At 56.9% G+C, this 22,737-nt stretch overlaps 2 protein-coding genes across 2 annotated transcripts in view; one reads left to right on the plus strand and one right to left on the minus strand.

Moving 5' to 3' along the window:
* slc8a4a (solute carrier family 8 member 4a) overlaps positions 1-22,737 on the minus strand; it is a 903,507-nt gene that overhangs the window by 529,678 nt on the left and 351,092 nt on the right.
* On the plus strand, positions 5,889-19,034 carry LOC140399874 (protein phosphatase 1 regulatory subunit 14B-like). The gene is made up of 4 exons (XM_072489340.1): positions 5,889-6,021; positions 11,787-11,870; positions 12,477-12,509; positions 18,532-19,034. The coding sequence occupies exons 1-4, from the start codon at positions 5,980-5,982 to the stop codon at positions 18,616-18,618; spliced, it is 246 nt and encodes an 81-aa protein (XP_072345441.1). The 5' UTR covers positions 5,889-5,979; the 3' UTR covers positions 18,619-19,034.

The following is a 22,737-nucleotide window of genomic DNA, read 5'->3' on the forward strand; positions in this document are numbered from 1 at the left end:
ATAGGGAGGGGTTGTAGGGGCTGGAGAAGGTTACAGAGATAGGGAGGGTTGTAGGGGCTGGAGGAGGTTACAGAGTTAGGGAGGGGTGTAGGAGCTGGAGGAGGTTACAGAGTTAGGGAGGGGTGTAGGAGCTGGAGGAGGTTACAGAGATAGGGAGTGTGTAGGGACTGGAGGAGGTTACAGAGATAGGGAGGGTTGTCGGGGCTGGAGGAGGTTACAGAGATAGGGAGGGTTGTAGGGGCTGGAGGAGGTTACAGAGATAGGGAGGGTTGTAGGGGCTGGAGAAGGTTACAGAGATAGGGAGGGTTGTAGGGGCTGGAGGAGGTTACAGAGATAGGGAGGGTTGTAGGGGCTGGAGGCGGTTACAGAGATAGGGAGGTTGTAGGGGCTGGAGGTGGTTACAGAGATAGGGAGGGGTGTAGGGGCTGGAGGAGGTTACAGTGATAGGGAGTGTTGTAGGGGCTGGAGGATGTTACAGAGATGGGGAGGTTGTAGGGGCTGGAGGAGGCTACAGAGATAGGGAGGGTTGTAGGGGCTGGAGAAGATTACAGAGATAGGGAGGGTTTGTAGGGGCTGGAGGAGGTTACAGAGATAGGGAGGGTTGTCGGGGCTGGAGGAGGTTACAGAGATAGGGAGGTTGTAGGGGCTGGAGGTGGTTACAGAGATAGGAGGGGTGTAGGGATGGAGGAGGTTACAGAGATAGGGAGGGTTGTAGGGGCTGGAGGAGGTTACAGAGATAGGGAGGGTTGTAGGGGCGGGAGGAGGTTACAGAGATAGGGAGGGGTGTAGGGGCTGGAGGAGGTTACAGTGATGGGGAGTGTTGTAGGGGCTGGAGGATGTTACAGAGATGGGGAGGGTTGGAGGGACTGGAGGAGGTTACAGAGATAGGGAGGGGTTGTAGGGGCTGGAGGATGTTTCAGAGATGGGGAGGTTGTAGGGGCTGGAGGAGGTTACGGAGATAGGGAGGGTTGTAGGGGCTGGAGGAGGTTACAGAGATGGGGAGGGTTGGAGGGACTGGAGGAGGTTACAGAGATGGGGAGGGGTGTCGGGGCTGGAGGAGATTACAGAGATAGGGAGGGGTGTAGGGGCTGGAGGAGGTTACAGTGATAGGGAGGGTTGTAGGGGCTGGAGGATGTTACAGAGATGGGGAGGGTTGGAGGGACTGGAGGAGTTACAGAGATGGGGAGGGGTGTCGGGGCTGGAGGAGGTTCCAGAGATAGGGAGGGTTGTAGGGGCTGGAGGAGGTTAATGAGATAGGGAGGGTTGTAGGGGCTGGAGGAAGTTAGAGATAGGGAGGATTGTAGGGGCTGGAGGAGGTTACAGAGATAGGGAGGGGTGTAGGGGCTGGAGGAGGTTACAGAGATAGGGAGCGTTGTAGGGGCAGGAGGAAGTTACAGAGATAGGGAGGGTTGTAGGGCTGGAGGAGGTGACAGATAGGGAGGGTTGTAGGGACTGGAGGAGGTTACAGAGATAGGGAGGGTTGGAGGGGCTGTAGGAGGTTACAGAGATAGGAGTGTTTTCGGGGCTGGAGGAAGTTACAGAGATAGGGAGGGTGTAGGGGCTGGAGGAGGTTACAGAGATAGGGAGGGTTGTAGGGACTGGAGGAAGTTACAGAGATAGGGAGGGTTGTAGGGGCTGGAGGAGGTTACAGAGTTAGGGAGTGTTGTCGGGGCTGGAGGAAGTTACAGAGATAGGAGGGTTGTAGGGACTGGAGGTGGTTACAGAGATAGGGAGGGTTGTAGGGGCTGGAGGAGGTTACAGACATAGGGTGGGGTGTAGGGGCTGGACGAGGTTGCAGAGATAGGGAGGGCTGTAGGGACTGGAGGAGGTTACAGAGATAGGAGGGTTGTAGGGGCTGGAGGAGGTTACAGAGACAGGGAGGGCTGTAGGGGGCTGGAGGAGGTTACAGAGATAGGGAGGGTTGTAGGGACTGGAGCGTGTTACAGAGATAGGGAGGGTTGTGGGGACTGGAGGAGGTTACAGAGATAGGGGAGGGTTGTAGGGGGCTGGGGGAGGTTACAGAGATAGGGAGGGTTGTAGGGGGCTGGAGGAGGTTACAGAGATAGGGAGGGTTGTAGGGGCAGGAGCGGGTTACAGAGATAGGGAGGGTCGTGGGGACTGGAGGAGGTTACAGAGATAGGGAGGGTTGTAGGGGCTGGAGGAGGTTACAGAGATAGGGAGGGCTGTAGGGGGCTGGAGGAGGTTACAGAGATAGGGAGGGTTGTAGGGGCAGGAGCGGGTTACAGAGATAGGGAGCGTCGTGGGGACTGGAGGAGGTTACAGAGATAGGGAGGGTTGTAGGGGCTGGAGGCGGTTACAGAGATAGGGAGGGTTGTAGGGGCTGGAGGAGGTTACAGAGATAGGGAGGGTTGTAGGGGACTGGAGGAGGTTACAGAGATAGGGAGGGTTGGAGGGGCTGGAGGAGGCTACAGAGATAGGGAGGGTTGTAGGGACTGGAGGAGGTTACAGAGATAGGAGGGTTGTAGGGGCTGGAGGAGGTTACAGAGATAGGGAGGGGATGTTGGGACTGGAGGAGGTTACAGAGATAGGGAGGGTTGTAGGGGCTGTAGGAGTTTACAGAGATAGGGAGGGTTGTAGGGGCTGGAGGAGGGTTACAGAAATAGGGAGGGTTGTAGGGGCTGGAGGAGGTTACAGTGATTGGGAGGGTTGTCGGGGCTGGAGGGGGTTACAGAGATAGGGTGGGTTGTAGGGGCTGGAGGAGGTTACAGAGATAGGGAGGGGTGTAGGGGCTGGAGGAGGTTACAGAGATAGGGAGGGGTGTAGGGGCTGGAGGAGGTTACAGAGATAGGGAGGGTTGTAGGGGCTGGAGGAGGTTACATAGATAGGGAGGGTTGTAGGGGCTGGAGGAGGTTACAGAGATAGGGAGGGTTGTAGGGGCTGGAGGAGGTTACTGAGATAGGGAGGGGTTGTCGGGGCTGGAGGAGGTTACAGAGATAGGGAGGGTTGTAGGGGCTGGAGGAGGTTACTGAGATAGGGAGGGTTGTAGGGGCTGGAGGAGGTTACAGAGATAGGGAGGGTTGTAGGAGCTGGAGGAGGTTACTGAGATAGGGAGGGTTGTCGGGGGCTGGAGGAGGTTACAGAGATAGGGAGGGTTGTAGGGGCTGGAGGAGGTTACTGAGATAGGGAGGGTTGTAGGGGCTGGAGGAGGTTACTGAGATAGGGAGGGTTGTAGGAGCTGGAGGAGGTTACTGAGATAGGGAGGGTTGTCGGGGCTGGAGGAGGTTACATAGATAGGGAGGGTTGTAGGGGCTGGAGGAGGTTACAGAGATAGGGAGGGTTGTAGGGGCTGGAGGAGGTTACTGAGATAGGGAGGGTTGTCGGGGCTGGAGGAGGTTACAGAGATAGGGAGGGTTGTAGGGGCTGGAGGAGGTTACTGAGATAGGGAGGGTTGTAGGGGCTGGAGGAGGTTACAGAGATAGGGAGGGTTGTAGGAGCTGGAGGAGGTTACTGAGATAGGGAGGGTTGTCGGGGCTGGAGGAGGTTACAGAGATAGGGAGGGTTGTAGGGGCAGGAGCGGGTTACAGAGATAGGGAGGGTCGTGGGGACTGGAGGAGGTTACAGAGATAGGGAGGGTTGTAGGGGCTGGAGGAGGTTACAGAGATAGGGAGGGCTGTAGGGGGCTGGAGGAGGTTACAGAGATAGGGAGGGTTGTAGGGGCAGGAGCGGGTTACAGAGATAGGGAGCGTCGTGGGGACTGGAGGAGGTTACAGAGATAGGGAGGGTTGTAGGGGCTGGAGGCGGTTACAGAGATAGGGAGGGTTGTAGGGGCTGGAGGAGGTTACAGAGATAGGGAGGGTTGTAGGGGACTGGAGGAGGTTACAGAGATAGGGAGGGTTGGAGGGGCTGGAGGAGGCTACAGAGATAGGGAGGGTTGTAGGGACTGGAGGAGGTTACAGAGATAGGGAGGGTTGTAGGGGCTGGAGGAGGTTACAGAGATAGGGAGGGGATGTTGGGACTGGAGGAGGTTACAGAGATAGGGAGGGTTGTAGGGGCTGTAGGAGTTTACAGAGATAGGGAGGGTTGTAGGGGCTGGAGGAGGTTACAGAAATAGGGAGGGTTGTAGGGGCTGGAGGAGGTTACAGTGATTGGGAGGGTTGTCGGGGCTGGAGGGGGTTACAGAGATAGGGTGGGTTGTAGGGGCTGGAGGAGGTTACAGAGATAGGGAGGGGTGTAGGGGCTGGAGGAGGTTACAGAGATAGGGAGGGGTGTAGGGGCTGGAGGAGGTTACAGAGATAGGGAGGGTTGTAGGGGCTGGAGGAGGTTACATAGATAGGGAGGGTTGTAGGGGCTGGAGGAGGTTACAGAGATAGGGAGGGTTGTAGGGGCTGGAGGAGGTTACTGAGATAGGGAGGGTTGTCGGGGCTGGAGGAGGTTACAGAGATAGGGAGGGTTGTAGGGGCTGGAGGAGGTTACTGAGATAGGGAGGGTTGTAGGGGCTGGAGGAGGTTACAGAGATAGGGAGGGTTGTAGGAGCTGGAGGAGGTTACTGAGATAGGGAGGGTTGTCGGGGCTGGAGGAGGTTACAGAGATAGGGAGGGTTGTAGGGGCTGGAGGAGGTTACTGAGATAGGGAGGGTTGTAGGGGCTGGCGGAGGTTACTGAGATAGGGAGGGTTGTAGGAGCTGGAGGAGGTTACTGAGATAGGGAGGGTTGTCGGGGCTGGAGGAGGTTACATAGATAGGGAGGGTTGTAGGGGCTGGAGGAGGTTACAGAGATAGGGAGGGTTGTAGGGGCTGGAGGAGGTTACTGAGATAGGGAGGGTTGTCGGGGCTGGAGGAGGTTACAGAGATAGGGAGGGTTGTAGGGGCTGGAGGAGGTTACTGAGATAGGGAGGGTTGTAGGGGCTGGAGGAGGTTACAGAGATAGGGAGGGTTGTAGGAGCTGGAGGAGGTTACTGAGATAGGGAGGGTTGTCGGGGCTGGAGGAGGTTACAGAGATAGGGAGGGTTGTAGGGGCTGGAGGAGGTTACTGAGATAGGGAGGGTTGTAGGGGCTGGAGGAGGTTACTGAGATAGGGAGGGTTGTAGGAGCTGGAGGAGGTTACTGAGATAGGGAGGGTTGTCGGGGCTGGAGGAGGTTACAGAGATAGGGAGGGTTGTAGGGGCTGGGGGAGGTTACAGATATAGGGAGGGTTGTAGGGGCTGGAGGAGGTTACAGAGATAGGGAGGGTTGTAGGGGCTGGAGGAGGTTACAGAGATAGGGAGGGTTGTAGGGGGTTGGAGGAGGTTACAGAGATAGGGAGGGTTGTAGGGGCTGGAGGAGGTTACAGAGATAGGGAGGGGTGTCGGGGCTGGGGGAGGTTACAGAGATAGGGAGGGTTGTAGGGGGTTGGAGGAGGTTACAGAGATAGGGAGGGTTGTAGGGGCTGGAGGAGGTTACAGAGATAGGGAGGGTTGTAGGGGCTGGAGGAGGTTACAGAGATAGGGAGGGTTGTAGGGGCTGGAGGAGGTTACAGAGATAGGGAGGGTTGTAGGGGCTGGAGGAGGTTACAGAGATAGGGAGTGTTGTCGGGGCTGGAGGAGGTTACAGAGTTAGGGAGGGTTGTAGGGGCTGGAGGAGGTTACAGAGATAGGGAGTGTTGTCGGGGCTGGAGGAGGTTACAGAGATAGGGAGTGTTGTAGGGGCTGGAGGAGGTTACTGTGCACAAGCTATCTTGGCTCCGGCAGTGACTACACTCTCACAGAAGCGATTAACGTTCCTTCTCAATGGGCGCCTCGTGCACCAATGTAAAAATAAACCATCTAGTTTGTAAAACGCCCTGCCTTCGGGGAGGCGGAGAGCCAGCTGAGTTTCGGAGATTGGATGAACCTTTCCCAGATTGATTCTGACTGTGGGGTGAGGAAGCTGGTTCGGAACCGGCTTGTCCAGTTTCACAAATATAGAAACGCGCAGAAACTCGCCGAAACAATCGCGAACCGGCAGGTTCACTGCTTCCGCGTCCAGATCATTGTTCAAACCGAATGTCCAGGAGGCTGATGGACTTTCTCCTTCTTGTTCGAGAGGTTAGGGACAACGAGCAAATTCATCATTTCAGGCTCTCTGACCTGCTCATCCCACCGTGAGCACGGGGTCACTTCCAAGGGACGTAATGACCCTCTGACAGTGCGGCACTCCCTCAGGACTGACCCTCTGACAGTGCAGCACTCCCTCAGGACTGACCCTCTGACAGTGCGGCACTCCCTCAGTACTGACCCTCTGACAGTGCGGTGCTCCCTCAGTACTGACCCTCTGACAGTGCGGCACTCCCTCAGTACTGACCCTCTGACAGTGCGGTGCTCCCTCAGTACTGACCCTCTGACAGTGCAGCACTCCCTCAGTACTGACCCTCTGACAGTGCGGCACTCCCTCAGTACTGACCCTCTGACAGTGCGGCGCTCCCTCAGTACTGACCCTCTGACAGTGCAGCACTCCATCAGTACTGACCCTCTGACAGTGCAGCACTCCCTCAGCACTGACCCTCTGACAGTGCGGCACTCCCTCAGTACTGACCCTCTGACAGTGCGGCACTCCCTCAGTACTGACCCTCTGACAGTGCAGCACTCCCTCAGTACTGACCCTCTGACAGTGCGGCACTCCCTCAGTACTGACCCTCTGACAGTGCAGCACTCCATCAGTACTGACCCTCTGACAGTGCAGCACTCCCTCAGTACTGACCCTCTGACAGTGCAGCACTCCCTCAGCACTGACCCTCTGACAGTGCGGCACTCCCTCAGTACTGACCCTCTGACAGTGCAGCACTCCATCAGTACTGACCCTCTGACAGTGCAGCACTCCCTCAGTACTGACCCTCTGACAGTGCAGCACTCCATCAGTACTGACCCTCTGACAGTGCGGCACTCCCTCAGTACTGACCCCATGACAGTGCGGCACTCCCTCAGTACTGACCCTGTGACAGTGCAGCATTCACTCAGTACTGACCCTCTGACAGTGCGGCACTCCCTCAGTACTGACCCTCTGACAGTGCAGCACTCCCTCAGGACTGACCCTCTGACAGTGCAGCACTCCCTCAGTACTGACCCTCTGACAGTGCGGCACTCCCTCAGTACTGACCCTCTGACAGTGCGGCACTCCCTCAGTACTGACCCTCTGACAGTGCGGCACTCCCTCAGTACTGACCCTCTGACAGTGCGGCACTCCCTCAGTACTGACCCTCTGACAGTGCGGCACTCCCTCAGTACTGACCCTCTGACAGTGCAGCGCTCCCTCAGTACTGACCCTCTGACAGTGCGGCACTCCCTCAGTACTGACCCTCTGACAGTGCGGCACTCCCCCAGTACTGACCCTCTGACAGTGCAGCACTCCCTCAGTACTGACCCTCTGACAGTGCGGCACTCCCTCAGTACTGACCCTCTGACAGTGCGGCACTCCCTCAGTACTGACCCTCTGACAGTGCGGCACTCCCTCAGTACTGACCCTCTGACAGTGCGGCACTCCCTCAGTACTGACCCTCTGACAGTGCGGCACTCCCTCAGTACTGACCCTCTGACAGTGCGGCACTCCCTCAGTACTGACCCTCTGACAGTGCGGCACTCCCTCAGTACTGACCCTCTGACAGTGCAGCACTCCCTCAGTACTGACCCTCTGACAGTGCAGCACTCCCTCAGTACTGACCCTCTGACAGTGCGGCACTCCCTCAGTACTGACCCTCTGACAGTGCGGCACTCCCTCAGTACTGACCCTCTGACAGTGCGGCACTCCCTCAGTACTGACCCTCAGACAGTGCGGCACTCCCTCAGTACTGACCCTCTGACAGTGCGGCACTCCCTCAGTACTGACCCTCTGACAGTGCGGCACTCCCTCAGTACTGCCCCTCAGACAGTGCGGCACTCCCTCAGTACTGACCCCCTGACAGTGCGGCACTCCCTCGGTACTGACCCTCTGACAGTGCAGCACTCCCTCAGTACTGACCCTCTGACAGTGCGGCACACCCTCAGTACTGACCCTCTGACAGTGCGGCACTCCCTCAGTACTGACCCTCTGACAGTGCGGCACTCCCTCAGTACTGACCCTCTGACAGTGCGGCACTCCCTCAGCACTGACCCTCTGACAGTGCGGCACTCCCTCAGTACTGACCCTCTGACAGTGCGGCACTCCCTCAGTACTGACCCTCTGACAGTGCGGCACTCCCTCAGTACTGACCCTCTGACAGTGCGGCACTCCCTCAGTACTGACCCTCTGACAGTGCGGCACTCCCTCAGTACTGACCCTCTGACAGTGCGGCACACCCTCAGTACTGACCCTCTGACAGTGTGGCACACCCTCAGTACTGACCCTCTGACAGTGCGGCACTCCCTCAGTACTGACCCTCTGACAGTGCGGCACTCCCTCAGTACTGACCCTCTGACAGTGCGGCACTCCCTCAGTACTGACCCTCTGACAGTGCAGCACTCCCTCAGTACTGACCCTCTGACAGTGCGGCACTCCCTCAGTACTGACCCCCTGACAGTGCGGCTCTCCCTCACTACTGACCCTCTGACAGCGCGGCACTCCCTCATTCCTGACCCTCTGACAGTGCAGCACTCCCTCAGTACTGACCCCCTGACAGTGCGGCTCTCCCTCAGTACTGACCCTCTGACAGTGCGGCACTCCCTCAGTACTGACCCTCTGACAGTGCAGCACTCCCTCAGTACTGACCCTCTGACAGTGCAGCACTCCCTCAGTACTGACCCTCTGACAGTGCGGCACTCCCTCAGTACTGACCCTCTGACAGTGCGGCACTCCCTCAGTACTGACCCTCTGACAGTGCAGCGCTCCCTCAGTACTGACCCTCTGACAGTGCGGCACTCCCCCAGTACTGACCCTGTGACAGTGCGGCACTCCCTCAGTACTGACCCTCTGACAGTGCGGCACTCCCTCAGTACTGACCCTCTGACAGTGCGGCACTCCCTCAGCACTGACCCTCTGACAGTGCGGCACTCCCTCAGCACTGACCCTCTGACAGTGCGGCACTCCCTCAGCACTGACCCTCTGACAGTGCGGCACTCCCTCAGCACTGACCCTCTGACAGTGCGGCACTCCCTCAGCACTGACCCTCTGACAGTGCGGCACTCCCTCAGTACTGACCCCCTGACAGTGCGGCACTCCCTCAGCACTGACCCTCTGACAGTGCGGCACTCCCTCAGTACTGACCATCTGAAAGTGCAGCACTCCCTCAGTACTGACCCTCTGACAGTGCGGCACTCCCTAAGTACTGACCCTCTGACAGTGCGGCACTCCCTCAGTACTGTCCCTCTGACAGTGCGGCACTCCCTCAGTACTGACCCTCTGACAGTGCGGCACTCCCTCAGTACTGACCCTCTGACAGTGCGGTGCTCCCTCAGTACTGACCCTTTGACAGTGCGGCACTCCCTCAGTACTGACCCTCTGACAGTGCAGCACTCCCTCAGTACTGACCCTCTGACAGTGCGACACTCCCTCAGTACGGACCCTCTGACAGTGCGGCACTCCCTCAGTACTGACCCTCTGACAGTGCGGCACTCCCTCAGTACTGACCCTTTGACAGTGCGGCACTCCCTCAGTACTGACCCTCTGACAGTGCGGCACTCCCTAAGCGACAGTGGGGGTGTCGGCGTAGATTATTTGGTTAAACTGCCTGGAGTGGGGTCTGGGGCCACAGTGTGCAGGCTCTGAGCTGGGAGCGATGTTTTGTTGGTCCGTGGAAGAGGGGGGACGTGTGTGTGTGAGTGTGTGTCTGTGTCTGTGTGTGTGTCTGTGTGTGTCTGTGTGTGTGTCTGTGTGTGTGTCTGTGTGTGTCTGTGTGTGTGACTGTGTGTGTGTGTGTGTCTGTGTGTGTGTGTGTCTGTGTGTGTGTGTGTCTGTGTGTGTGTCTGTGTGTGCGTGTGTGTTTGTTTGTGCGTGTGTAAAAAAATATTAAGGTAGATAAGTCCCCAGGGCCTGATGGGATCTACCCCAGAATACTGAAGGAGGCTGGAGAGGAAATTGCTGAGGCCTTGACAGAAATATTTGGATCCTCACTGTCTTCAGGGGATGTCCCGGAGGACTGGAGAATAGCCAATGTTGTTCCTCTGTTTAAGAAGGGTAGCAAGGATAATCCCGGGAACTACAGGCCGGTGAGCCTTACTTCAGTGGTAGGGAAATTACTGGAGAGAATTCTTAGAGACAGGATCTACTCCCATTTGGAAGCAAATGGACGTATTAGTGAGAGGCAGCATGGTTTTGTGAAGGGGAGGTCATGTCTCACTAACTTGATAGAGTTTTTCGAGGAGGTCACTAAGATGATTGATGCAGGTAGGGCAGTAGATGTTGTCTATATGGACTTCAGTAAGGCCTTTGACAAGGTCCCTCATGGTAGACTAGTACAAAAGGTGAAGTCACACGGGATCAGGGGTGAGCTGGCAAGGTGGATACGGAACTGGCTAGGTCATAGAAGGCAGAGAGTAGCAATGGAGGGATGCTTTTCTCATTGGAGGGCTGTGACCAGTGGTGTTCCACAGGGATCAGTGCTGGGACCTTTGCTCTTTGTAGTATATATAAATGATTTGGAGGAAAATGTAACTGGTCTGATTAGTAAGTTTGCAGACGACACAAAGGTTGGTGGAATTGCGGATAGCGATGAGGACTGTCGGAGGATACAGCAGGATTTAGATTGTCTGGAGACTTGGGCGGAGAGATGGCAGATGGAGTTTAATCCGGACAAATGTGAGGTAATGCATTTTGAAAGGTCTAATGCAGGTAGGGAATATACAGTGAATGGTAGAACCCTCAAGAGTATTGAAAGTCAAAGAGATCTAGGAGTACAGGTCCACAGGTCATTGAAAGGGGCAACACAGGTGGAGAAGGTAGTCAAGAAGGCATACGGCATGCTTGCCTTCATTGGCCGGGGCATTGAGTATAAGAATTGGCAAGTCATGTTGCAGCTGTATAGAACCTTAGTTAGGCCACACTTGGAGTATAGTGTTCAATTCTGGTCGCCACACTACCAGAAGGATGTGGAGGCTTTAGAGAGGGTGCAGAAGAGATTTACCAGAATGTTGCCTGGTATGGAGGGCATTAGCTATGAGGAGCGGTTGAATAAACTTGGTTTGTTCTCACTGGAACGAAGGAGGTTGAGGGGAGACCTGATAGAGGTCTACAAAATTATGAGGGGCATAGACAGAGTGGATAGTCAGAGGCTTTTCCCCGGGGTAGAGGGGTCAATTACTAGGGGGCATAGGTTTAAGGTGTGAGGGGCAAGGTTTAGAGTAGATGTACGAGGCAAGTTTTTTACGCAGAGGGTAGTGGGTGCCTGGAACTCGCTGCCGGAGGAGGTGGTGGAAGCAGGGACGATAGGGACATTTAAGGGGCATCTTGACAAATACATGAATAGGATGGGAATAGAGGGATACGGACCCAGGAAGTGTAGAAGATTGTAGTTTAGTCAGGCAGCATGGTCGGCACGGGCTTGGAGGGCCGAAGGGCCTGTTCCTGGGCTGAACATTTCTTTGTTCTTTGTGTCTGTGTGTGTGTGTGTGTGTGAATGTGAGTGTGTGTGTGTGTGTGTGTGTGTGTGTCTGTGTCTGTGTGTGTCTGTGTGTGTCTGTGTGTGTGTGTGTCTGTGTGTGTGTGTGTGTCTGTGTGTGTGTGTGTCTGTGTGTGTGTGTGTGTCTGTCTGTGTCTGTGTGTGTGTGTGTGTCTGTGTGTGTGTGTGTCTGTGTGTGTGTGTGTGTGTCTGTGTGTGTGTGTGTGTCTGTGTGTGTGTGTGTGTCTGTGTCTGTGTGTGTGTGTGTGTCTGGTGGAACATGTTGACCCCTCTCTGAATTTCTTGCAGGAAGAGGCGATTCCCGAGTTGGAGATTGACGTTGACGAGCTCCTCGATCTGGAGAGTGAAGAGGAGCGGGCAGCCAGAGTGAAGGTGAGGATGTGCGATCCGGACTCCTGTGTACAGGCCTGGCCAGGAATTAACCCCATTCTCACTCGCGAACCATCACAGCCTCAATCCAGGGCCTGAGCTCCCACCGGACCCCCTGAGCTCCCTCCCCCCCGGACTCCGCTCTCTCCCGGACCCCCGCAGCTGACCAATACTCCTTCAGTGGAGGGTCACCTGCCGGCCGTTCCTGGAGGGGCCTCCAAACCCAGCAGGCTGGACCCTCGCCTGAAGGGATCGAGTGAGATATTCGACCGTTCGATTCCTTAACCTTCTCAAAGATGCAGTGGTTTAGCTCAGTGGGCTGGGCAGCTGGTTTGTGACGCAGGGCGAGGATACCAGAGGGGGGTTCAATCCCGTGCCGGCTGAGGTTATTGATGAAGACCCCCACCTTCTCACCCTCGCCTGAGGTGTGGGGACCCTCAGGTTAAATCACCACCAGACAGCTCTCCCCCTCAAAGGGGAAAGCAGCCCCTGGGACCTGGGTGTAATTTACATTAACAAGCTCAGGCCTAGCTCGTGTCTGAGCATTCGGGGAGTTCAATCTTCCACTCGTCCTTTGTGGTAACGAACATTTGTTATTTTCTGTTGCAGGAGCTCCTCATCGAATGCTACAAGCCCACTGACGTGAGTACACAACCCAGCCGTGAATGTTTGAGAGGACGTTAGGTTTAGAATGCGGCCTTAACAAAAACAAGTCAAGTTGGAAGCTTTTAACCCCTGGCCCAAGGCTCCATCCCCAGCCCAGGCCCGAGGCTCTGTCCTCGGCGTAGGCCCGAGGCTCCGTCCCCAGTCTCGTCTCTGTCCCCAGCATAGGCCCGAGTCTCTGACCCCGGCGTAGGCCGAGACTCCGCCCCCGCCGTAGGCCCGAGGCTCCATCCCTGACCCCTGGGCACCGTCCCCGGCGTAGGCCGAGATTCCGCCCCCGCCGTGGGCCCGAGGCTCCATCCCTGGCCCTGGGCTCCGTCCCCAGCGTAGGCCCGAGGCTCCGTCCCCGGCCCAGGCCCGAGGCTCCATCTCCGGCCCAGGCACGAGGCTCCGTCTCCGGCCCAGGCGGCCCGAGGCTCCGTCCCCGGCGTAGGCCCGAGGCTCCGTCCCCAGCCCAGGCCCGAGACTCCGTCTGCCCCACACCCTCGGGCCAACGTAAAAAAAGTCCGCCGCCACTCTGGGTGGAAGGGACCTATTCAATCCCTCAGAAGAGATGCCTCCCCTCCCCCACCCACCCACCCCGAGTGAGGGGAGAGCTGGGGGTGGGAGGGTGTGTGTGTGGGTGAAAGTGTAACATGACTGAGATAGTGAAAGGGGATCATTAATGGGGGAGGGAGGAACTGAGGTCTAATGGATTCCAACGAGGGGCAAAGGTCAGATCACCCAGTTTGGAGCGAGGGAGGATTGAACAGGCAAATATCCGAGCCGGGGGGGGGGGGGGGGGAAAGGAAGGTTCAAACGGCGAGGGAGGGAAGAGATTTCGAGGTTTCGCACACACGGATCAACAAAACATCGCAAACAAGTGGGGGGAAAAAAATCTCGAACGTGAACAGGACGATGTCCTTTACACCTGGAGGGCCAGAGAGCACGAGGGCGGGGAGGGGGGAGATGTCTACTTTAGCTGCACGAGGCCCTGATTAGGCCCCAGCCTGCAGTCACCCTCAGCAACACTTGAGGCCTCAGACCTTCGGAAGGCAGTATCGACCTGGCAGGTTGAGCAGTGTAGGTTTACCACGGTGATCAATAAACTCGAACAATGACCCTCTGGGTGACGAGGAGAGGTTACACAAATCAGGCCTGTTTTCGCGAGCATTTTGAAGATTATGGAGCAACCTGATCGAAGTCTTCAAGATATTAACAGCGAAAGACAGGAGCGATAGAGATAAACTATTTCCGTTGGTTGGAGATTCTAAAACCAGGGGGCAGATCTAAACATCAGGGCCGGACCAGGAGAGATGTTGGGAAGAACGTCTCCACTCAAAGGGTGGGAAAGGTTAGGAATTCTCTCCCACAAACACCTGAAGCTCGGTCAGTTGTCCGTTTTAAATCTGGGCTAGATTTTTGTTAAGCGGAGACATTTTTTTTGTTGGAGTAATTTTATTTGACAAATGTTCATAATACTCAAACAAACGAAAAAGAAACCAACCCCCCCACCCCACCCCACCCCTCACAGTCCCAAGTGTACACCACCCTCAGCTGTGTCAACCCAGACCGAGGCTCCATCCCCAGCCCAGGCCCAAGGCTCTGTCCCCAGCGTAGCCCCTAGGCTCTGTCCCCGGCTCAGGCCCAAGGCTCCGTCCCCGGCGTAGGCCCTAGGCTCTGTCCGAGGCGTAGACCCTAGGCTCTGTCCCCGGCTCAGGCCCGAGGCTCCGTCCCCGGCGTAGGCCCTAGGCTCTGTCCCCGGCGTAGACCCTAGGCTCTGTCCCCGGCTTAGGCCCTAGGCTCTGTCCCCGGCGTAGACCCTAGGCTCTGTCCCCGGCTTAGGCCCGAGGCTCCGTCCCCGGCGTAAGCTGGGACTCTGCCCCGCCATAGGCCCGAGGCTCCACCCCTGGCCCTAGGCCCTGTCCCCGGCGTAGGCCCGAGGCTCCGTCCCCGGCCCGAGGCTCCGTCCCCGCTGTAGTCCCGAGGCTCCGTCGCTGGCACCAAGTCGAGGCATTCACCCTCCATAGTACCTCGCATCGCAATCCCTCCTCCAGCGCTGCCCCCAACTCTCCCTCCCACTTCGCCTGAACCCCCTCCATGGACACCCCGTCCTCCAGAATCCTGCCACAAATCGCAGAGACAACCCCTGCCCCCCCTCTCCAACCCCCTCCTCGCTGACAGCACCGCCTCCAGCAACGAGGAGGCCGTCGTTATCGGGAAGGTGGGGACGTCCGTCCTTGCCAAGTCCCGCACCTGCATGTACCTGAAACTCCCGCCCCTGCGCCAACCCAAACTTCTCACTGAGCTCCTCCAAACTCCCAAACCGCCCTCCCAGAAACCGATCCTTCTTTGCCCATCGCCCTAATCCCCCTCTCTACCCATCCCCCGACTCTCGCATCCGTCCTCCCCGGCTCGAACCCTTGATTCCCCCTAATCGGCATCGCCCCCCCCCTCCCCGAAGATGCTGCCTAAACCGCCTCCAGATCTCCAGCGTGGCCACCACCACCGGAATCACCGAATACGTCCCCGGGGCCATCGGGAACGGCGGCGCTGCCGACGCCCGCAACCCCCACCCCCCTACAAGAGCCCACCCCGATCCTCACCCACAAAGCCCCCCTCCCCTCCTCCCTGCTCCATCCCTGAATCTTCTCCGCCCGATAATAGGCCAAAGGCAGGTTGATGAAATTAGGCCACAAATTAACCATGAGCTCATTGAATGGCGGGACAGGCTCGAGGGGCCGAATGGCCTTCTCCTGTTCCTATGTTGGCAGCACCGAGGCCTCACGGTGCCAGGGACCCCAGTTCGATTCCCCGCTGGGCCACTGTCTGTGCGGAGTCTGCACGTCCTCCCCGTGTCTGCGTGGGTTTCCTCCGGGTGCTCCGGTTTCCTCCCACAGTCCAAAGATGTGCGGGTTAGGTGGATTGCCCATGATAAATTGCCCCTTATGTGCAGGTTAGGTGGGGTTACGGGGATAGGGCGGGGGGCGGGGGGGGGGGGGGGTAAAGAGAGAGGGGGGGGTAAAGAGAGAGAGAGGAGACAGAGAGAGAGAGGGAAAGACGGAGAGAGAGACAGAGAGCGCCAGAGAGCGCGAGAGAGAGGGAGAGAGAGAGAGATACAGAGAGAAGCTATTCCTGTGGGTTGGGGAGTCTCGGATTGGGGTGGGTGGGTGGGTGGGTGGGTGGGTGGGAAAAGCCTAAGTGTTTGAGCCAGACCTTCCGGGAATTGAAGTCGTGAAGCACTTTGACCCACGAAGGCTTGGGAAGTTCGGGAATCTCCTCGCAATTGATCAATTGTGTGAATTTCAAATTGGAGAGATGTTTGTGAACCAAAGATAGTGTGGGATATCGGAGCAGAAGGCAGCCATTGGTGCCCTCCGGCCTGCTCTACCATTCAGTAGGACCATCCTTCAGTCATCCGGACAAACACAAGAACACCAAATTTTAATCTCTCACAACTATTGACACAGCGGGGGACAAGGCCAGTTGACGCAGGCAGAGTGATGTCAGGAATCAGCAATGTTCTTGGGGAACGTCGGCGGACAGGGAAGAGGACAATGATCTGCTCCGATCACCCACTCGGACCTGGCTCCTCCTTGAGCCTGACCCCACCACCGAGCGTCAAGCCCGAGACTGTCACTGACCTCAGCTCCTCGGGAGATCGTCACTCCACATCTTCCAACCTCATCGTCCTCCAACCCCGGACAACTTCCTATCTTAACTCCATCTTGTCCCGTCCCTTCCGACCTCCATTCCTCCGATACCCTATGCCACATCAACAACGAATGTATTAGTTCCGCTGCCAATTTCCTCCCCTCTATCACCTTCGCATGGACCCCATCGCCGACACTTCCCTTCCTTGACCTTCCCATTTCAAGTTCTGGGGATAAACACTCCACTCCTCCATCAACCCCCCCAACTCCTCACCCTCGTCCCGTGCAATCGCAGAAGGGGTAACGCCTGTCCCTTCACCTCCTCCCTGCTCCCCATCCCCCGAAACCCCCTCTTTTCCAAGTGAGGCAGCGCTTCCCGCGCACCTCCTTCAGTCTGGGCCTACTGCATTCGCTGCTCCCGGTGCGGCCTACTCCGCATCGGAGAGACGGAGCGCGGACTGGGCGACCCGCTTTTGCCGAACCCGCTCGGTCCGTCTGCGAGCGGGACCCAGACCTTCCTGTCGCTGCCTATTCCAGCTCCCCGTCCTGCCCTCGCGTCCGCTCTGGGCCTGCTGCAATGTTCCAGTGAAGCCCCGAGCAAACTGGACGAAGAGCACCTCACCTTCCGATGAGGCACTTTACAGCCTTCCGGCCTCGACATTGAGTTCAGCCTGTGAACTCTCTCCTCCACCTCCACCCCATCTCGATTTCTACCAATTTATTTTATCGGTGCGCATGTCCCTCACCGTTCTCTCTCCCCCCCCCCCCCCGGGCTATCTGTTCCCTGTTCCTCGTTGTCCTTCGATTCGACACATTTTCACCTCTTGTTCAGCCATTGGCACATTCTAATCTCGTTATCGGCCGCAATCATCCCCTTCTCAGCCTGAATCAGCCCCAGTGACGTTCCCTCGGGCTTTCTGTCCTCGACATCTTTTGTCAATCGTCACCAGAAGGCCGCAAGACATAGGAGCAGAATTAGGCCACTCGGCCCATCGAGTCTGCTCCGCCATTCAATCACGGCTGATATTTTCTCATCCCCATTCTCCTGCCTTCTCCCCATAACCCCTGACCCCCTCATTAATCAAGAACCGATCCATCTCTGTCTGAAAGACACTCAGTGATTTGGCCTCCACAGCCTTCTGCGGCAAAGAGTTCCACAGATTCACCGCCCTCTGGCTGAAGAGATTCCTCCTCATCTCTGTTTTAAAGGATCGTCCCTTCAGTCTGAGATTGTGCCCTCTGGTTCTAGTTTTTCCTACAAGTGGAAACATCCTCTCCACGTCCACTCTATCCAGGCCTCGCAGTATTCTGTAAGTTTCAATAAGATCCCCCTCATCCTTCTAAACTCCAACGAGCACAGACCCAGAGTCCTCAACCGTTCCTCGTACGACAAGCTCTTCGTTCCAGGGATCATTCTTGTGAACCTCCTCTGGACCCTTTCCAAGGCCCCAGCACATCCTTCCTTAGATACGGGGCCCAAAACCGCTCACAATACTCCAAATGGGGTCTGACCAGAGCCTTATGCAGCCTCAGAAGTACATCCCTGCTCTTGTATCCTAGTGCTCTCGACGTGAATGCTGACATTGCATTTGCCTTCCTAGCTGCCGACTGAACCTGCCCGTTAACCCATTCCTGGCTCCCTCTCCAGCCCCACCGCTCCCCAACCACAGACTCGAAACGTGAGCTCCCTCCTCGCTCCACAGAGGCCGTCAGACCTGCTGAGATTGTCCAATATTCTCCGTATTGGGCAAGACCACAGAAGTCGCTCAACCATCCCGCTCTGGCAAAAAAAAAAAAAACACCGTATGGCGGACGTGATTCCCCGGCTGGGCAGCACTCATGAAACAACCCCGAGTGCGCCGACAGCTACGCTAACAACCCACCGACGGTAATCAGCCGAGTCGGCAGATTGCCTCATTCACGCTCGCTACACAGGGACCCACGCTCTGCAAATAAAAGGAATTTGATCAAGCCTTGGGCCATTTTTTAAAAAACTTGCCCGGGAGCGAAGGGGGGAGGGAGGGGGGGCGGTGAGGCGATAGTTCCCTGTTGCTTCCCCCACGGCAAGGCCTCGGCCTATCAGCCAACCGATCAGCCACTCTTTCTCCTGGGTGTGTAAATAGTTGTGAGAGTTGGTAACTCGGTGATTCCTGTGTTAGTACCGAGGAGTGCAGGATGAGATGACTGGATGTCGGGGAAGGCCGGACTGCTTCCACAGGGCCTACTTCTGCTCCGGTTTTCGAACCAGGCCTTCGGATCGGTGAAGCATCTCTCTCCTTGGGCGGGGGGGGGCAACGTTGAAAATTGAGAAGGCGTTGAACAAACGAGAGCTGACGAGTTTAATTTTTGTTTTTCTCCTCCTCCTCCAGGAATTCGTGAAAGAGCTCCTCGATAAAATCCGGGGCATGCAGAAACTCCACATGCCCAACAAGTTCAGCCCTCAGCAGGCCAAGTGAGGGCCTCCGGACGAAGGGGGACGCCTCCCGGGAGCGCGGAACTGTGTGTGGGCGGGGAGGGGCTGGGGAAGAGGGTAGCAGGTAGTGGGCGGGTAGCAGGGGTAGGGAAATTACGCGGCCCCGCGGGTCTGGGGCCCCGATTTGGCGCACGGGGCGAGAGAGGGCGCTGGTGGAATTGCGCATCACTCTCTCTCGCTGGGGCACTTTCTTAATTTTAGGCCTCTCCAGGAAAATGGAGGGTGGCGATTTAGAAAGCTCAGCAATCAAACCTCTCCTTTCCTCACCTGCGTGTGAGGAGGTGAGGGTGCTTATTTTATTTTCTCCGTTATTAGTTTTGAAGCGCGAGAGGAACTGCTGTTTTGTTTTTGTTTTTTTTAATTGAAAATTAATTAAAAATCCCTTTTATAAAAAAGGAACACCACACCAGAATGGACTGGATGCCGAAACCCTCTCTCGCTTGTTTCTCCGTCGCCTCCAAGTTGGTTGTTGCTGGGCCGCGTGGCGGAATACCGGACCAGGGTTCCAGAAGGGAAGGGTCACCGCGGGAGGTGGTCACTCTAGCCGAAGGCCGCAGGGCGCAGCCAAGCTGGGCCAGGCCTGAGGCCTAGGGCCTAAACCTCCCAAATCCAGGCTAGGCCAAACCCGGAGGCCTAAATCTCAAATCTAGGCCAAAGCCTGGAGCCTCCACCTCCATATTCCGGCTAGGCCAAATGCTGAGGCCGACATCTCCAAATCTTAGTTAGGCCAAAGCCTGGGGCCTACACCTCCATATTCCGGCTAGGCAAAAGGCTGAGGCCTACATCTCGAAATCTTAGTTAGGCCAAATCCTGGGGCCTACTAAGCTAGACGAGGCCAAAACCTGAGGCCTATACCTCCTAATCTAGGCTAGGCCAAAGCCTGGGGTTGGTGGTGGTGGTGGTGGCTGAGAAACATTTAATTGCATGTTTCACGAGGAAGAAGAATATTAAAGAAACCAGACCCACCGGCGTTCCTCGTCGCTCTCTGGTAAAAGCCGCTTGGCAGAGAAAGATAGAAGTCCACCATTCACCGCTCTCTGTCTGGGTGCACGGGGCAGGAAAGGGGCGAGCTGAGTCAGCCCATCTCACCCAGGCCCACAATCGGCCTCAGTGCCACTCACCGGGTCCTGGGTGAGTTCCCGGCGGCGGCTGTACTCCACTGTCCGCCCCTGGCCACGCGGCGAGCGGGTGGGTCGCGGTTCCGGATGACCATGGCTCGCGCTTTGTGACGCCCCACCATGCCGAACAGCGCGGGGGTGACGCGGGAGCCGGGACAACCTGTGAGCACAGGCAGCACGGAAGCCCGTCCTGTCAATGGAGCGGCCCCTTCAGATACCAGTGGTGACTCAGCACCCCGGGTCACCCAGCGGGACTGGGAGGGAAGGATTCAAACCTGGAGACCCGGCAAACTAAGAGGAATCTCCGAGGCTACAACGCCTTCAGGGGCCAGGAGGGAGGGACAGCGAACAGTGTTCGAGTCCTTCTCTGTAACCCCCTCCAGCCCCGACAACACTCCCTATCTCTGTAACCCCCTCCAGCCCCTACAACCCTCCCTATCTCTGTAACCTCCTCCAGCCCCTACAACCCTCCCTATCTCTGTAACCTCCTCCAGCCCCTACAACCCTCCCTATCTCTGTAACCTCCTCCAGCCCCTACAACCCTCCCTATCTCTGTAACCACCTCCAGCCCCTACAACCCTCCCTATCTCTGTAACCTCCTCCAGCCCCGACAACCCTCCCTATCTCTGTAACCTCCTCCAGCCCCTACAACCCTCCCTATCTCTGTAACCTCCTCCAGCCCCGACAACTCTCCCTATCTCTGTAACCTCCTCCAGTCCCTACAACCCTCCCTAAATCTGTAACCTCCTCCAGCCCCTACAACCCTCCCTATCTCTGTAACCTCCTCCAGTCCCTACAACCCTCTCTATCTCTAACCTCCCCCAGCCCCAACAACCCTCCCTATCTCTGTAACCTCCACCAGCCCCGACAACCCTCCCTATCTCTGTAACCTCCTCCAGTCCCTACAACCCTCTCTATCTCTAACCTCCCCCAGCCCCAACAACCCTCCCTATCTCTGTAACCTCCACCAGCCCCGACAACCCTCCCTATCTCTGTAACCTCCTCCAGTCCCTACAACCCTCCCTATCTGTAACCTCCTCTAGCCCCTACAACCCTCCCTATCTCTGTAACCTCCTCCAGTCCCGCAACCCTCCCTATCTCTGTAACCTCCTCCAGCCCCTCCAACCCTCCCTATCTCTGTAACCTCCTCCAGCCCCACCAACTCTCCCTATCTCTGTAACCTCCTCCAGCCCCTACAACCCTCCCCATCTCTGTAACCTCCTCCAGCCCCTACAACCCTCCCTATCTCTGTAACCTCCACCAGCCCCGACAACACTCCCTATCTCTGTAACCTCCTCCATCACTACAACCCTCCCTATCTCTGTAACCTCCTCCAGCCCCTACAGCCCTCCCTATCTCTGTAACCTCCTGCAGTCCCTACACCCCTCCCAATCTCTGTAACCTCCTCCAGCCCCTACACCCCTCCCTATCTCTGTAACTTCCTCCAGCCTCTACAACCCTCCCTATCTCTGTAACCTCCTCCAGCCGCTACAACCCTCCCTATCTCTGTAACTTCCTCCAGCCCCTACAACCCTCCCTATCTCTGTAACCTCCTCCAGCCCCTACAACCCTCCCTATCTCTGTAACCTCCTCCAGCCCCTACAACCCTCCCTATCTCTGTAACCTCCTCCAGTCCCTACAGCCCTCCCTATCTCTAACCTCCTCCAGCCCATACAACCCTCCCTATCTCTTAACCTCCTCCAGCTCCTACACCACTCCCTATCTCTGTAACCTCCTCCAGCCCCTACACCCCTCCCTATCTCTGTAACCGCAAGTCCCTACAACCCTCCCTATCTCTGTAACCTCCTCCAGCCCCTATAATGCTCCCTAACTCTGTAACGACCTCCAGCACCTACAACCCTCCCTATCCCTGTAACCTCTTCCAGCCCCTAAAACCCTCCCTATCTCTGGAACCTCAAATCCCTACAACCCTCCCCATCTTTGTAACCTCCTCCAGCCCCTAAAAGCCTTCCTATCTCTGTAACCTCCTCCAGTCCCTACAACTCTCCCTATCTCTGTAACCTCCTCCACCCCCTACAACCCTCCCGATCCCTGTAACCTCTTCCAGCCCCTACACCCCTCCCTATCTCTGTAACCTGCTCCAGCCACTACACCCCTCTCTATCTCTGTAACCTCCTCCAGTCCCTTAAACCCTCCCTATCTCTGGAACCTTCTCCAGTCCCTACACCCTCCCTATCTCTGTAACCGCCTCCAGCCCATACACCCTCCTTATCTCTGTAACCTCCTCCAGCCCCTACACCCCTCCCTATCTCTGTAACCTCCTCCAGCCCCTACAACCCTCCCTATCTCTGTAACCTCCTCCAGCCCCTACAACCCTCCCTATCTCTGTAACCTCTTCCAGCCCCTACAACCCTCCCTATCGCTGTAACCTCCTCCAGTCCCTACGACCCTCCCTATCTCTGTAACCTCCTCCAGCCCCTACACCCCTCCCTATCTCTGTAACCGCAAGTCCCGACAATCCTCCCAATCTCTGTAACCTCCTCCAGCCCCTACAACCCTCCCTAACTCTGTAACCTCCTCCAGTCCCTACAACCCTCCCTATCTCTGTAACCTCCTCCAGCCCCTATAACCCTCCCTAACTCTGTAACGACCTCCAGTCCCTACAACCCTCCCTATCTCTGTAACCTCCTCCATCCCTCCAACCCTCCCTATCTCTGCAATCTCCCCCAGGCCCCACAACCCTCCCTATCTCTGTAACCTCCCCCAGACCCTACAACCCTCCCTATCTCTGTGACCTCCTCCAGCCCCAACAACTCTCCCCATCTCTGTAACCTCCTCCAGCCCCTACAACCCTCCCCATCTCTGTAACCTCCTCCAGTCCCTACACCCCTCCCTATCTCTGTAACCTCCTCCAGCCCCTACACCCCTCCCTATCTCTGTAGCCTCCTCCAGTCCCTACAACTCTCCCGATCTCTGTAACCTCCTCCACCCCCTACAACCCTCCCGATCCCTGTAACCTCTTC

This window comes from Scyliorhinus torazame, chromosome 24, assembly GCF_047496885.1.
Source record: "Scyliorhinus torazame isolate Kashiwa2021f chromosome 24, sScyTor2.1, whole genome shotgun sequence".
Taxonomy (NCBI): domain Eukaryota; kingdom Metazoa; phylum Chordata; class Chondrichthyes; order Carcharhiniformes; family Scyliorhinidae; genus Scyliorhinus; species Scyliorhinus torazame.

Bases quoted from the DNA above. Each gene is read 5' to 3' on its own strand.
- LOC140399874 (XM_072489340.1), top strand. From the start codon at position 5,980: ATGTCCAGGAGGCTGATGGACTTTCTCCTTCTTGTTCGAGAG. The intron at 6,022-11,786 runs GTTAGGGACAAC...AATTTCTTGCAG, and splicing joins TTCTCCTTCTTGTTCGAGAG to GAAGAGGCGATTCCCGAGTT. The intron at 11,871-12,476 runs GTGAGGATGTGC...TTTCTGTTGCAG, and splicing joins AGCGGGCAGCCAGAGTGAAG to GAGCTCCTCATCGAATGCTA.